Here is a 16,915-nt window from a genome sequence, read left to right as displayed (position 1 = left end):
TGATAAGATAATTTATAATATGTGTTTAGTTTTAACATTCCCAGTTGCATATTTTTAAACTTTATTAGTGTCATTAAATGTACCTACAATAAAATCTTACAAAACTTTTGAAGAAGTTGATTCTACTTAAAGTTAAAATACTTCAAACGAAATTTGAAAACTTAAGTGATATATAGTAATTTACCAAAACTAGACAATGACCAATGGAAATATCTGCTTAGATAAGCTCAGAGTTACTTCGGTAAGTGAGGAAAATATTTGGAAAATATTGTTTCAAATAATTTACTATTACATTAGTAAACTTTTAATGATTAACTTTCAGATTGATCCAACTGCGTATTACATCTCCGAATTTATATCTGAAGAGGAAGAAAAGAATATAATAAACAACATATATGCAACACCGAAACCAAAATGGACTCAATTGTCTAACCGTAGGCTGCAGAACTGGGGTGGAATCCCTCACAATAAAGGCATGATAGCTGAAACAATACCCCCTTGGCTCGATCACTATTTAGAAAGGATACATAGTTTAAATTTAATGGGGGGAAACAAACCAAACCATGTGTTAGTCAATGAATATACTCCAGGACAAGGCATTTTACCACATCTAGATGGATCCCTATTCTACCCAACAATAACTACCATTTCCATAGCCTCTCATATAGTTTTAAATTTTTATGAACCGTTAACAGATAACAAATCTATGCACCCAGTATTTTCTTTTTTATTGGAACCAAGGAGTTTGCTAGTGTTACAAGAAAAATTATTTAATCATTACTTGCATGGTATAGATGAAGTTAAGCATGATATAATTGATGATTCAATTTTAAATTTAAATATGTGTTCAAATAGATATAGTAAGGGTTCTGTAGTTGATCGGCGAACTAGAATATCGTTAACTATAAGACATGTTCCTAAAACAACAAAGTTTAAATTGAATATTGGGAAGAGATAGAGCTATAGATATATAGATAATTTATAATATTGTTATTAACTAGTAGCTGTTTATTGGCTGTGTACAAATTTTGATTAAAATTTATATTTTTTTACACAGCGGTGTTTTAATTTTCCTTCCAGTTTAAAAATTCATATAATACAGTTTAACATTTTTGTATTTTAATGAAAGAAAAAAAAATTGTTGTTGTTTTAAAAGTAATATAGTAATAATAGAAAATGAAAATTATGAATTGTAATAAAACTGCACAATAGCAATTTTAAGCAAAAGTATTTGGCTAAAATTTCTACATTCAAACATTTCAACACAATCTAGTTGGCTCAAATTTTCATATTATTTTCACTTCTATTAATTTTAAGATGGCATTTACAAAATTATTTTCGAGTGGTAAATATTTTTATTTGGAGAGAAATTTTAGCAAGATTTTATCTAGGAGTTGCAGTGCTAAAGCTAAAGCAGAAGCCTGTGATAAAAATGAGGAAGGTAAAGAAAATCCAGCATCGGGAGATTCGCCTTCAGGAATTGGGAAGAAGGTAAATAAAACTTTATTCTTGCAATAGATTAATAGTACATTTTAAAACAAATTAAATATTACGTATCATTTTTTATGGATAGCGAAATGCTCTTTTTATGCATTGAGCTATTATTACTACGTATATCTCAATGTTTTATGAATGAAATGTCTGAAACCCTCTACAACTCAACATATAATAAATCTATTATGTATTATATCAATCACATAAAAATGTTACATGCTTATTTGCATCTTATTTTTATATCTATTATACAATATTGAGAAAATGGGAAGGATTAACAAATAAACATTTACCATTAATCTTTTGTTTTCAACTTCTTAAGCATTACTTTTAAGCTATTGCATATTATTGCTTCTATCGCGGCCCTTGAGCGCGGGGACCGAATCGAGAAATTCCGTAACGAAAAAAACTCACGCTCCCCACTCCGACGGGCACGGAGGTGTGGCTTGAAGGCATGCTATGCAATAGATTTACCGGGGTAGTCCCCGAGTGCCACACGTCTTTTTTTTATTTTAATTTATATATTTTATTATTAAACTAACACTTTTTGAATTTTAATTTCAGAATGGTTTAGTGCTAGGTGTTTATGAAGATGGTGACCAGTTCAAGTTGACTTCCGCGGCAGAAGAGGTCAACCAGAAGAGTGGCGGCAAGCTGTGCAAATATCTTAATGAGTGAGCAAAAACAATAAAATACGAATGTTGAACTTTTCGCACTTTTTCTTATATAAGTAATTATTCCGTGGGCAATCAAAATTAGCCTACGTAATAAGTTTCATTAAAAACGGTTCAGCAGTTTCAGAGATTTATAGTCCTGATAAACTGAAACACAACACAAATAGGTACTCTAAAATAAATTCCAGAAGCAGCAATTAAATAACAAATTCATTTGTGTTATTGCTAAATTTTTTTTCTAGGTTATCTATGTTTATTCTATTCTTTACCATTTGAAATAAATACTTTTTCCAGGTTATCATGCGAGATGAAGCTCGGCAAAGCGTTTGTCGTCACAGATATTATACCCGAAGTCAGCTGTGTAGCACTTGCCTGTCTCGGGAAGAAGGCTCCTGGGTACAATCTCTTGGAGGAAATCGATGAAACTAAGGTGGAATACTTTATTTTGCCTATCTGTCATAACTAAAGTATAAAGCAAATATAAAGAACCATTGTGAATAAACAACTAAACTAGTAATCTCACATAAATGATTATCTGAATAAAAACTCTGCCTATGTGTGTGTAGGCAGAATTTTCTTTTGAACAATACAGAAGACTTTGAACCTTACTGCTACCACATAAGGTGTTAATTTCAATGAATGTTTTATACATCGCTGCTCGGACATATTTTGTCTTTTGACTTCGTAATGGGCGATTATGTTTATATATAGTAAGTAAATAAAAGTAGTTTATAGTACACTGTACAGAAGATAATAGTAGATAGGAATAAATAAATAAGGAAAATAGCAATAAATAAATAATGAATTGCTTAAATTTTCTATCTCTTTTTGTTATTCTTATTTATCGGGCGTGCACTTATTATGGATGGCAGTTCTGTAGACTAAACATTTGCATTATAAGTTTCATTTGTAATGTTATCTATACTTACTCAATATTATAAAGGTAATCTCAGGAACTACCTAGTTCTATTTGCAAAATATACGATACGCTAAGACCAACAGGAGTGGAGCAAAGCGGCTGAAACCGCGGGGCACAGTAACTTATAAATGTAATTAATTTACTAATATTGACACATCATCACAAATCACTATTGTGTAACATATACAAATAGGAGAATGTACGTCTGGGTGTCGGTGCGGGCGTGCACGCACTACGGTCACGTGGTGTCAATGACGTGTCCGTAGACACAGCGGAACAACCGCGCGCTGCTGCTGAAGCCGCGCATTTAGCTGCTTGGAGGTAAGTACTTAACTGCTAGGTACTTAAAATTTTAATAGAGGGAAGTACTTAATTACTAGTTACTCAAACTTTTAATAAAAAGTTGTTAGGTTTTTTTTTACAAATACAGTAAACAAGTTAAAGTGTACATATGTATTTTTTTATATATTTATCGATATTATTTTAAATATTCCAGAACTTAGAAGGTAAATGTACGGACTCTTTTTAATTAACTAAATAAAAATAAAACAAGAAACAGCTTGAAATATAGACGAACACCAAGGATTTAAAATAATATCATCTTACAAATATATTATAGTCCTTTCCATCTAAGATGATTTCTGTGACACTTCGATTTTTGACACGTGAAGAGATGTCTGTACTGAAATCATATCAATTGTTTTCGATAATCGATAATATTTTATATGGAAATGAAATCGATTTGAATAATGTACCAAAATTAGTTTTTTCGGCATTTCGCCATCAATTAACTAAGGAAACTTAGCAAACAACAGCAACAAAAAGTCAACAATAACAATTAGTAACAATAGCAGAATACCACGGAAAGTATCAATATAAAAATGCAACTTGTATACAAGGCTGACGCACTCCTACAGACGATTGACTCGATTGACAAACGATCATAAGATGGGCGCCGATTATATGATTTTCCAACTCTATGATTTTTCAACGATCCATTTCATGTACACGAGTTGCGTAGGTATTATATTTTTGTGTTATTTTATTTTATTTTTCATTATATTAAACTAAACAATACTGTTTTTGATTTATAAGCTTAAGATGTCTCATTTTTATATTTTTGGTAATAATGCTGCCATAAAATAAAAATATTATGCACTAAAATCATTTTGGCGTTTCAAACATAAAATACGTAATTCGGAACACGATGAAGTGTCACAGGAATCATCATAGCTGAAAAGGACTATATATAATATACTAGCTCTTCGCCCTTTTAGTCATAAGAAAACTCGCATAGTTCCGTTCTTTTCGGATTCCCGGCATAAAAACTAACTTATGTGTTAATCCAAGTTGCCCTCTATGTGTGTGTCAAATTTAATTAAAATCGATTTTGCGTGAAGAATTAACAAACGAACATACAAACTTCCGCATTTATAATATTATAATAAAAGATATTTCCCCTATATTTCCAGTTTCCAAGAATTCAAATCCCTAGAGACCCGCAAACCAGAAGCTAAACTATCTCAATACGGCACAGAAAGCAGTGACGAATGGATGCTGGGGTCAATACTGGGACGGTCCCAGAACTGGGCCAGATTCCTGTCTGACATGCCCGCTAATAGCATGACTCCTATTGGACTTGCGCAAGTAAATGTTATTCTATAGTATATGATAATTTTTTTTGGGATTTATTCTCTTTTAGGACAAAAATACTAGATGTATTTGATTGAAACCTATTACGTACGACGTATTATACATAATATAATATATCAGAATAACACATGAGTTATAGATATCCCTGATTTTGCATGCGGGTTCGTTCGCGGGTGAAACTGCGCGGCACAGCTAGTATTTATTATACTCAAACTGAAATAAAATAGATCTTTTTTTTATCTCTAGACTCTGCGATGGTTAAACTCGAAAGTTTACAAGATCGGATGGATGTTTGTTTGTAATTTTTTCATATAAAACCGTCAAATGTGATTTGAATAAATTTTTTGTTTATAGTCAGTTAACAAGAAATCTAGGGAAGCCAGAAATTCTGTATGTATGACATGCGTGTGATTATAATGCTACCAATTTTGGTCAATTGACCAATTTCGGTCTAATTTCTCCACCCCTAACTATTTTTGCAAATGCTACATTTAGGAAGCATTAGACGTCCTCTGCCCTCTCGGAGTGCAAGTGACAGTTCGGGAAAGGGACTGGATAGAGGCGCAGAAGATGGAGGCATTTCTGGCCGTGGCCAAGGGCTCGTGTGAGCAGGCCGTGCTGTTGCAGTGCGACTATAGAGCGGGGGGAGATACTCCGCCCGTGCTGTTGGCAGCCAAAGGAGTCACTTTTGACAGGTTTTTTTTTTAAAAAAAATATTTTTTGTGAATTTTTGTTTAGTTTGTAGATTTTTTGTCTCGAGTTTTGTAGATTTTTGTTTTGAGTTCTGGTGACATTATTATGTTTCACATACATACATTAGGTTCAGTTGGTCTGTGCATTGAAAACTGAAAAAGTTCCGAATGGATTGAGCTCATATTTTAACATGATGAAAATTTTTCAAAATCGGTCAAGTAACTACTTAATACTTTTTTAACCGACTTCAAAAAAAAAGGAGGAGGTTATCAATTCGGCCGGTATATTATTTTTTTTTTTTTTTATGTATGTACACCGATTACTCCGAGGTTTCTGAACCGATTTACGTGATTCTTTTTTTGTTCGATGCGGGATGGTGTCGAATTGGTCCCATAAAAATTATATTTTATTCGGATAGGCCCAGTAGTTTTTATTTTATGAGCATTTTTGTCTGTAGGTATTTGTAAATTTTGCAAGTGCAAGTTTGAAGTCGGTTGTTTGTCGCAGTTATCACTTGTGTTAATAATGTCAATTCACCTGTATTTATTTATCGTACAAATAAGTGTAACACACTATTTGGTTATTTAAAGTGCTAAGTAATATTTTTGATTGTATTAATTTATCTATTATTTTCAGTGGTGGTTTATGTCTCAAGAAAGCTCACGAGATGAAAGAGAACCGCGGCAGTATGGCCGGCGCTGCCGTAGTACTGGCCGCGATACGGGCTATAGCACTCGCTAAGGTTAATAATTAAAATATATGTAACAGTTAAAATACAGGGTGGAAGGTTAAGATGGGGCATGAAGGGCAGGTACCTTAACCGTTTTAGCTACATAAAAAAGTTCTTAGGAGACTATCCTTAAATTCTTGAGAAATTTTAATCTGCATTCACAGATTTTTTAAAAAATGTACGGTAAGCAAAGAAATCGGCAGTTTTCAAAAAAAATTTTTTTGATGCCAATCGATCCAGTTTCTCATGGGGATCAAAACACTCTAAAAGACCAACTGAGGTATGAGTACTAGAAAAGTCAGAAATCGCGAAAAACTATTTCCACACATTCAACAAAAGATGTGCTAATAGAAAACTCCAAAGAGATTTTCAGGCTTCAATATTTTTTGTTTCTGATTATTAAAACACATACCGACAATAAGAAGAAACATTAATTTAATTAAACGGTTGTCAAAGAAAATAAAAAATAACAAAATAATAACAAAAAACATATATTGCGTATTCTCATTCAATACGCGTGAACGACGCGGACGTGTCAAGCTTTTCTTAAATGAGCCACTTTCTGCTAGATTTTTTACAAGATTCGCAATTACCTTTCGCGTCGGTACCTGTCGCATTGGGTATTTATTCCTGTACCATTCCAATGCAACTGTTGGGTTTTTATTATTTAAAAAGTAAGCCTCTAACAGATCTAAACGTTCCAAATTATTTAAGGACATTTTTAGTGAAGACAGAGTAACTTTTGGTAACTTTTGTTTTCTATGTGTTATTGTTTACATAAGCCATAAAAATGTGACGTGTTCGTTCGATATTCAAATTTAAATAATTTTTAATCTCGTGCACGAGCTGCCAGCCACCGCCCGCTCACGCCCCGCGTCGCTGGCATGTTACGCTGCTGTGCCTTTATCTTTTTACTTGTTCATGAATGAATATAGTTTTTCGCGATTTCTGACTTTTCTAGTACTCATACCTCAGTTGGTCTTTTAGAGTGTTTTGATCCCCATGCGAAACTGGATCGATTGGCATCAAAAAAATTTTTTTTGAAAACTGCCGATTTCCTTGCTGACCGTTCATTTTTTCAAAAATCTGTGAATGCAGATTAAAATTTCTCAAGAATTTAAGGATAGTCTCCTAAGAACGTTTTCATGTAGCTACAACGGTTAAGGTACCTGCCCTTCATGCCCCATCTTAACCTTCCACCCTGTATATTCTAAGTTTTCAAATATACATAGTTATATGTATTATGCTATGTACAATACTTTTTCCAATCAGTTGTGTCTAGTATCAGACAAAGATCAAAAATTATGATTGAAAACAAATGCTGAATCTCAGCCTTTTGTATATTATAGTAACAATTTATTGATGCCTAGTAATGATTACATAGGAGATTGTCTTGTTATTACTATGACAATAAACCGACTACAAAAAAGGAGAATGTTTCAAACGTACGTTGTTGTTGACGTACGTTGATCGTATAATATACGTATAGATAGATCTCTTAGATTTCATAGATTATAAATTTTAAGAAACAACAATATTTTTCTAAAATAAAACATAATATTATCATGTAAAATCAAGTAATTCCTAATTAAAAATTATCAGGTGCCCATAAACGTGAGCGCAGTGATACCTCTCTGTGAGAACATGGTCAGCGGGCAGTGCATGAAAGTGGGCGATGTGGTCACTGCCCTCAATGGATTGTCCTTGCAGGTTGCAAATTGAAAAATATTATTTTAAACTGTATTATTTGCATACTATATTTTGTCTGAAAAAAAAAACTGAAGTTTTGAAGAGAAACTTCTTTAGGCGTAGAAAGTAAAATATCAAGATAGCGTCAGGGCGATACCGTTACGTCATGGAATAAGGCGACGATTTTGGTATCTTCGAATCTTGCCAAAGAAGTTTCACATCTGACACGTGTGCTCGGGATTTTTTTTTAATTTGTCACTAAAAATATTTTTAATTCTCTTATATTTTAACTTCAGATAGAAGACACGGACATGGAAGGTCGTCTGATGCTCGCAGACGCGTTGGTGTTGGGGCAAGTGATGCACAAACCCTCGCTCGTTATCGATGTGGCTACACTTACTCGTTAGTTGTTGTTTATAATTAAGTGATTTATTAATAGAGAATAAGTAGTGTTTGTTGCTATGATACTTAAAAGTTAAAACCAAATAATGAATAACAGAAATTAATAAAAATCCTATTGTGATCCCACTTCCCCGTAAATTACCATTTTATAGAAAGAGATAGAAAATTGCGATACCCTATCTGATATTTTAGTGACCCTACTAATCGATTGGCGTTTAGATTTATATATGCTACTGTTGTAATAAGAAATTATTACACGGGAAAGATTTATATTTCACTACCTTTCTGTCCGATTCCGGTTCCGGTAATGGCGTCGTAAACAAGTCAGATAACGAACTCCGTGAAAATAATTAAAATAACTGTGTAAAAGGCATTGTTCAGTGTATTCCAAGCATAAATCAGTTGATTCAAGTGTCGAACTTCATTAAGTGCAAATAAATTCAGTGCGGAAAACGCGTATTTTAATATAAAAAAAGTGTACTACAATAGCATGAACTTAACCTAAAAACCGATTGACATTTGAAATTTATCGAAGTAACTTTTCAACGTAATTAGAGTACCAACGCAAGATATTGAAAAAAATAGAAACGGCCAACAACGAAACAACTGACACAGCATAAAATTCGCTGTTTTCAAACCGTGGGCTAGCCATTGTATAATTGAAATAAAATTTTATCCGCCGCCATTATGAGTTCTCAAATGTCAGGCGAGATGTTGTTACTTCTGGAAAAAATGAAGGAAGAGCTCACCAAACAAACAATTCAAATAACAGAAAACGTTCTTAAAATGGTAGATGAAAAAATACAGCCGATAATTGCGGAAAATGTAAGACTTTCGCGGGAAGTTGAAACACTGAACAAGAAGATACAATCATTAGATTTAAACGCTAGGAAAAATAACATCATTCTACATGGAATCGCCGAACCTAGCACAGAGAGATACGAAGATTTAAACGCTCTGGTAATTAAAACAATCACGGACTTGGAGGTACCTCTCGAAAACAGTGAAATTAACAAAGTGCAACGCCTGGGTAAAATAAAGGAAAATGGAAAAATAAGACCGATCTTGCTAACACTAACGACTATGCAGAAAAAAATCCAGATCCTAAGAAATAAGAAGAAAATGAAAGAACACACTTATATTACAAATGACTATTCTAAGGAAACCATAGAGAAACGCAAAGCACAAGCCAATATTTTTCGTGACAATGAAAAAAGGAAAAGAACGCCGGAGACACCAAGCCCCAAGGAAACAACCAACAACACTAGCAAGAAAATCCAGCGGACAGATGCTTTTCAACGCATGCGTGAGAGAGCCTACTCTATGTCCGAAAAGAATACCTACCTCAAATACTAACCGGAATCAGAACAACATACCAACATATATACAACATCAACAGAAACAAAAAACACTTGCATTCCCCAACCCGGTTGGTCCCCGTGGGGAATTAGACCGAAACCCTCCAATACAAAATCAACAACATCAAAACGAAGCAAATAACATCAAAAGCACTCTACCCAATCAAAAATACAAAATGGAGATTCCAGCAACTAAATGCACAAGAATATGCATTGCTACTCTCAATGTGTTGACACTAAGATCAGAAGAAAACCTATCAGAACTATCATTAGCACTAAAAAACACAAACTGGGATATTCTCGGGATGAGTGAAGTGAGAAGAATAGGAGAACACATTGTCGCACATCCAGATTTCTTGCTATATCATATAGGAGAGACCCCAGGACAATATGGTGTGGGATTTTTAGTAAAGAAATATCTAACAAAGCACATAAAAGGTTTTTATGGTGTATCAGAGCGCATAGCATTATTGAATCTAGAACTGCCAGACTACAAGGACCCATGGACAATTATTCAAGTTTACTCACCCACAGAACAAGCAGATATTGAAAAAATTTACCAGTTTTATCACGATTTGAACAAAACTTTACAGACACATGCCCACAAAAATATAATTGTGATGGGTGACTTCAATGGACAAATTGGTGAACGCCAGCAAGAAGAGGACAAGATTATAGGTCCCTACACATACAACTCAAAACCTAGAAGCAGAAACGGAAAAATTCTCTTGGACTTTGCAATGGAAAATAACCTTACCATATTAAATACTGTCTTCAAGAAAAAGAAAAATAGAATGTGGACCTGGCTGTCACCCGATGGCAAATCAAAAAACCAAATCGACTTTATAATGACTAATAAACAAAAATTTTTCTTGGACATAAATGTCATCAACAACCTCAACTTCAACACTAATCACCGTATGGTCAGGGCTGAACTGAATTCATCTCAACCAAAGAATTCCAGACCAAGAACAAGCCCAGGGATTCTAAAAATCAATAAAAACAATATAGGAGAAATAGCCAACTCACTCAACTCGAAACTTAAGGAATACAGTATAGAAACAAAAGGCGCTGAAATGCAAGAGAAATACACTTGGCTCGAAAGAGCAATAACCACTAGTACCATAGAACTTAGAAACAAGAAAGATTCCCCTGATAAGTGGATGTCCAACAAAACTGTCAACCTCCTTGGACAAAGAGCAGACCTAATAAATGCAAAAAGCACAGAAAAAAACAGGAAAGAAATTGCCCGAGTTAGTAAAGAAATAAAAGAGAATATAAGGAAAGACAGGAGGCAACGTCGAATGGAAACAATAGAGAGACATATTAGACGCACAGGAGGAATTAACTAATAAGAAGGAATGGATTGTAAAGATGGAGGAAAACAGTGGAGCGAGAAAGTTTGATAGACACGAAATCCTTAAGATTGCTACTGATTATTACACAGAACTGTACAAATATAAAACAAATGAAAGAGAAATTGAACTCCCAGATAACGAATCGATACCTTACATCATGTTGGAAGAGACTGAAAAAGCTATTGACACACAAAAACTTGATAAAGCTCCAGGGCCAGATGGCTTATCAAATGAAATACTAAAGTTGACCAAAGCAATCATGACACCAATTTTAACCGATATTTTCAACAATGTAATAAACACTGAAATGATCCCAAAACAATGGACTGAATCCACCATTATCCTTATATTCAAAAAAGGAAATCATTACGACATAAGAAACTACCGTCCCATCAGCCTAATGTCTAACATTTACAAGATCTTTGCAAAGGTTATTTTGGGAAGAATAAGTAGGAAACTAGATGAGCAACAACCAATAGAACAGGCAGGTTTCCGCAAAGACTTCTCGGTACTAGACCACATCCATACTGTAAGACAAATCATAGGAAAATACACTGAATATCAGCTTACATACTACATAGCTTTCATAGACTACAGCAAAGCATTTGATTCTCTGATACACTCAAAAATCTGGGAAGCATTAAAGGAGCTAGGAATAGAGCACAACTATATTAGAATTATCAGAAACATATACAAAGACAGTTCGGCTTGCATACAACTAGAAAAGGAAGGAAATAGGTTTCAAATACAAAAAGGTGTGAGACAGGGCGATCCCCTCTCACCAACACTCTTCCTGGCAGTACTGGAAATGATCTTCAGGAATATGAAATGGATAGACATGGGCATAATGATAAATGGCCGCACGCTGACGCACCTAAGATTCGCGGATGATATTGTATTATTTGCAAAAACACCAGAGGACTTAAGCAAGATGATAAATGACCTAGCATCTGAAAGTGCGAAGGCGGGATTAAAGCTAAATCCGGACAAAACCAAAATTATGACCAATGGCAAAAAATACCCGGTAGCACTGGAACAAAAACAAATGTCATACGTTGAAGATTACATCTACCTCGGCCAACTAATATCCCCAGAGGACAACGAAAGCAAGGAAGTTGATCGAAGAGTTGTGAATGGCTGGAAAAAGTATTGGTCTCTTAAAGAAGTAATGAAAGACAATAACCTACACATTTCAACTAAAGCTAAACTATTCAACACATGCATCCTACCTGTGCTGACGTATGGAAGTGAAACGTGGGCTCTACCAAAAAACATAACAAATAAACTCCGCATCTGTCAAAATTCCATGGAAAGAAGCATGACTGGCATCAAAAGAAAAGACAAAATAAAGCAAAGCAGCATCAGATACAAGACTAAGGTCCAGGACATAACACTGAAGATAAGAAGGCAAAAGTGGAAATGGGCGGGGCACATGATCAGGGGTAAAGAAAAATGGAGCAAAATAACTACACAGTGGTACCCAAGAGAAGGAAAGAGAAAGAGAGGTAGACCACAAAAAAGATGGGACGATGACATCAAACAGGTAGCGGGCACAACTTGGGGTAGAGTGGCCATAGAAAGGCCCGAATGGAAGAGATTGGAGGAGGCCTTTGCCAACTGGCAAACGGACACGCAGAGATGGATCAAACCTACCATATATAATACATACATGAGTCTGATCAAAGGCTAATAATAATAATAACCTTTCTGTCCGCCGCTTTTACCCGCGATATCAAAGGAAAACCCGTATTATCCGTCCCGTGGTCCCGATGTCCCGATTCTCTGTTTCTCGAGTCTGTAACTATATTTGTACCAAAATTCATCCAAATCGGTGCAGCGGTTACGGCGTGAAAAAGAGACCTATTGAAGGTTGAAGGTAGTAATAAAATTTTAAATACATCTTTTCCACTTTTTAAGTAGATAAAAGGACTAAAAATAATAATCTATTTCCAAGATGGCGTCCTCCTCGCGATGGGAGGCGGTGCGTTCGGTTGTTTCTCCAACAACGAACTCGCGTGGAATGCGCTAAAGGACGCGGGTTCGAATACCGGCGATAGACCGTGGCGGTTACCGCTGTGGGATTATTATCAAAGGCAGATTCAGAGTATGTTTATAATTATTCTGCACTAATATTATAAAGAGGAAAACTTGGTTTGTTTGTTTGATTGTAATGAATAGGCTCATAAACTACTGGACCGATTTTGATGAAATTTGGCACAGACAATCTTTAGACCCTGAGAAAGAACATAGGCTACCTTTTATTGCGAAATATGTACCACGGGAGAAGCCGGGGCGGACCGCTAGTATTAAATGAAATGTTCAATCCAAATATATTATTTTATGCTGTGTATCCTAGCTTCCACTGCGTTGATTTAAATACTAAGCTTGTGATTAAATGTTGTATGCATTAAATGCTCTTTATAAGTAGCAGCTGTTACTTTTAAAAACTTCACTACAGACGATCCAGCAGTAGACTTACGCAACAGAGGCTCCGGAACTGCAACTCCGTGTATCGGCGCTGCATTTTTGAAGGTACCTGCTTATTTATAACATGTCATTTTCTTAAATTTTTGCTGAAAAAGTAGCTTAGCAAAATATCTGAGCCTGATTATGGTGAGCTAGCTACATTTTGTGTATTTTTAACTTTTTTAAAGTAGGTATAGCTCCCGGTAAACTTCTTGGCCAAAAAGTAGCGTGGTGGGGAAAGCTTGCGCATATAAAAATGTACTAAAACTTGATGCGCAAACTTCCCCCACCACGCTCTTTTTTGTTTGGATTAATTCTCTCATAAAAGCATTTAGGTACCTATAAAAACAATCTGCTTGATGGACTAACAGTACATACGAAACATTTTCGTGTTCCAGTGTAAATATCATTTGTAAATGTATGATTACTATAGTAGAGCCATTTTAATAGGCAACATTTGACAGTTCAACTAAATTCAACAACGTAACCTAGTAACGACGACATAGAATAACATGATATTTCGTTATGTTAGATCTGCACATTTGCTTAACTTTTTTCAATTACGATTACATATTTATAATAATAATGACCGATAGAAGTAATTTTAAGATTTCATTTTACTGATAAACCATTCTAAACATAATAAACAATTTCTGACTTGACTGACGTCGCTACAATTTTGTGTCATTAAACCTTTTTTCTTTTTAAATACCAGAGATGTTACTCTAAAAATCGAAATCTGACATCTAGAATCGAATGCATTGATTATAGGTAAACCAGAATCTGATGGCAATTAGGGAAATCAAAATTTAGAGTGTGCAACCCTGGGGAAAATGGACTGAACGATTTTGATACTGCTTAATTTTTATTTTGATCTCAATATCATTAGTCACATTACATAAGTGGACAATACTGTTCTTAATAATGATACTTAATATTATGTAGGTACATACTTACATGTATGATATACAATTATACATATTACTTTTATACAGGTAATACATATTATTATTTACACATACCTATATTTGTATATTCATTACCAGTATGCCATCTGAAAATATCGATATAATGATGAATGATGATAATGTAGATCAAAACTGCTTATAATTTTTTATAAAATAAAATAAAAATAAAATCAAACTATTTACTTATTTATTTATTCTTCACTGTATAGGAAATACAAAATGAAGACGACACAAAATAAAAGATACAATCGGCATACAGTGGGCGGCCTTATGGCCATAAGCCATTTCTTCCAGGCAACCGTCTATTTTTAACTATGTTTATTTTCGTAAGTATTATCAGATACTTACGAAACTTACATTATAAAATTGACTTGGACAGCTTGGACTTGACGAATAGCCGTATTGGAAACTCCTGTAATAAGTTTTCATAAAATTATATTCTAATCAACAAACAATATTATAATTACCTACATAAAATATTTTTTAATTTAAAGTATCAAAACGAGTAAGTCCAATTTACCAATAAAATCTTCAAAATTGAAAATTGTGATGTGTTTGACCCTTCTTCATCGAATGTTTTTCTATACACATTTTAAACAACACCTCTTGCTTGTGATCGCAGCGGCTTTTTCGACATTTTCGAAGATTTTTTAGAAAAAATCCTAAAAATTATTCATCAACTGGAAAAAAGACAAATAATTTGACAACCAATTTGATAGTTGTCAAATAAGTTGCCACATGAAAATCTTATATTTCTTAAATATAAATATGCCATCAGATTCTGGTAGACCTATACTTGTGAATAAAAATCATCATAAATTAGTAAATTCGATTGACAAATGTATCAAATCCGTATCGATTAATTCACTTTAATCGATTTTTTGAAGCAGGTTACCTCTCTTCGAAGATAAAATTGATAGACGTCAAATGTTGCCTATTAAATTGGCTCGACTATAATCAATCAAAATGCAGCATATATATGTAAAAAGTTTTACTCGTTTATCACTAGATGGCGCTTTCAGATTGCTAAAGGCACCTATAGGTAAAGATCTGTCATAAAGTTTTTAAAAACTACTTCAGGATTTTATTACAAACTATTGTGATACAGTGACAGCTGATAAATTAACCTTTTAAATAAAAGTCTTAAAACGAATTTACTAATAATATAATTTCAGAACTTCATATGCTGCGACTGGTTACACATGGACATAACCGGAGTGGGCAAGTTGTCGCACGCGCCGGCGCCATCTTACTTACACCCTTATCGTATGACAGGTATTATACAGGGTGTCTCAAAAGAAAGTTTATATTTTGTGGATGAATTTAAAAAAAAGTAAGCGGTGTTTTGAAAAAATGTTTATTAATTATTTATTAAAGTGCATAAAATGGGAATTTATTTCTTAAAAATAATATCGTCCAAATGCAGTCCATTGCGTTCACGGAACTCATATCGAACAGTAAAATTACAGTATTTATGACAGCTCGGCAGGTAGACACAGTGATGGCTGCCATTTCGTGCTGGATATTTTCTTTTAAATGCTCTAGAGAAGTTGGTTTGTTGGCATACACTTTAGATTTAAGATACCCCCACAAGAATTATTATCAAGAATAGAAATTAGCGAGGAATTATTGGCCCTTACTTTTTCGAAGACGAAAGGGGGCGTGCAGTTACAGTAAATTCAGAGCGATGGTAGACGAGTTTTTAGTGCCTGCACTGCAAAAATTTCCTGGCTATAACCAGAGAACATGGTTGCAGCAAGACGGAGCTACATCACACACATCCAATATGTCTTTACCTCGAATTCATGAAATTTTTCCGGGAAAATTGATCTCTAGGAGAGGTGATATAAATTGGCCTCCATGCAGCCCTGATTTAACTCCCATGGACTTTTTCTTGTGGGGGTATATTAAATCTAAAGTGTATGCCAACAAACCAACTTCTCTAGTGCATTTAAAAGAAAATATCCGACACGAAATGGCAGCCATCACTGTGTCTACCTGCCGAGCTGTCATAAATAATTTTAGTGTTTGATTACATGAGTGCCGTGAACGCAATGGACTGCATTTGGACGATATTATTTTTAAGAAATAAATTCCCATATTATGCACTTTAATAATTAATAAACATTTTTTCAATACACCGCTTACGTTTTTTTTAATTCATCCACAAAATATAAACTTTCTTTTGAGACACCCTGTATTAAAATAAAAATATAGGGGCAAATATTTTAGGTACTACTATTAGGTACTCAAAATATACAACCTAGGATAAAGTAGTGATATTTTTCTATCATTTCAGGTCGGCCAACCCGCACGCTGGCTACATTTTTGATGAACACAGCCCAATCCAAAGAACAATGCAAATAGACCTTTTTAGATCGTTTATTATTATTGTGATTATGTATTTTTGTAATAAATTAATATATTTAACATGTTGTTTTATTTGTAATTATGAAATTTACCTAACAATTATAAATATTAAAATGATCTTTAATTCTAAGGATGTGAAAA

General features: G+C 34.1%; 2 protein-coding genes across 2 annotated transcripts; both read left to right on the top strand.

Annotated features, from left to right (window-relative positions):
• The first annotated feature begins 66 nt into the window (after positions 1 to 66).
• On the top strand, positions 67 to 1,054 carry LOC123696751 (alpha-ketoglutarate-dependent dioxygenase alkB homolog 6). The gene is made up of 2 exons (XM_045643115.1): positions 67 to 241; positions 323 to 1,054. The coding sequence occupies exons 1-2, from the start codon at positions 197 to 199 to the stop codon at positions 956 to 958; spliced, it is 681 nt and encodes a 226-aa protein (XP_045499071.1). The 5' UTR covers positions 67 to 196; the 3' UTR covers positions 959 to 1,054.
• A 202-nt stretch (positions 1,055 to 1,256) lies between these two features.
• Positions 1,257 to 16,834, top strand: LOC123696957 (cytosol aminopeptidase-like). Its single transcript, XM_045643355.1, has 13 exons — positions 1,257 to 1,491; positions 2,059 to 2,168; positions 2,463 to 2,598; positions 3,281 to 3,408; positions 4,560 to 4,734; positions 5,236 to 5,435; positions 6,070 to 6,175; positions 7,766 to 7,873; positions 8,149 to 8,254; positions 12,925 to 13,074; positions 13,429 to 13,502; positions 15,580 to 15,679; positions 16,704 to 16,834. The coding sequence occupies exons 1-13, from the start codon at positions 1,318 to 1,320 to the stop codon at positions 16,769 to 16,771; spliced, it is 1,635 nt and encodes a 544-aa protein (XP_045499311.1). The 5' UTR covers positions 1,257 to 1,317; the 3' UTR covers positions 16,772 to 16,834.
• The last annotated feature ends 81 nt before the right edge of the window (positions 16,835 to 16,915 follow it).

Source organism: Colias croceus, chromosome 13, assembly GCF_905220415.1.
Source record: "Colias croceus chromosome 13, ilColCroc2.1".
NCBI classification, from domain to species: Eukaryota; Metazoa; Arthropoda; class Insecta; order Lepidoptera; family Pieridae; genus Colias; species Colias croceus.
This window is presented reverse-complemented; position numbering and strand designations above follow the sequence as displayed.

Excerpts from the sequence above, each read along its gene's own strand:
- LOC123696751 (XM_045643115.1), top strand. The coding sequence starts at position 197 with ATGACCAATGGAAATATCTGCTTAGATAAGCTCAGAGTTACTTCG. Across the intron at positions 242-322 it reads ATAAGCTCAGAGTTACTTCG|ATTGATCCAACTGCGTATTA; the intron begins GTAAGTGAGGAA and ends ATTAACTTTCAG.
- LOC123696957 (XM_045643355.1), top strand. The coding sequence starts at position 1,318 with ATGGCATTTACAAAATTATTTTCGAGTGGTAAATATTTTTATTTGGAG. Across the intron at positions 2,169-2,462 it reads CTGTGCAAATATCTTAATGA|GTTATCATGCGAGATGAAGC; the intron begins GTGAGCAAAAAC and ends TACTTTTTCCAG. Across the intron at positions 5,436-6,069 it reads AAAGGAGTCACTTTTGACAG|TGGTGGTTTATGTCTCAAGA; the intron begins GTTTTTTTTTTA and ends TATTATTTTCAG.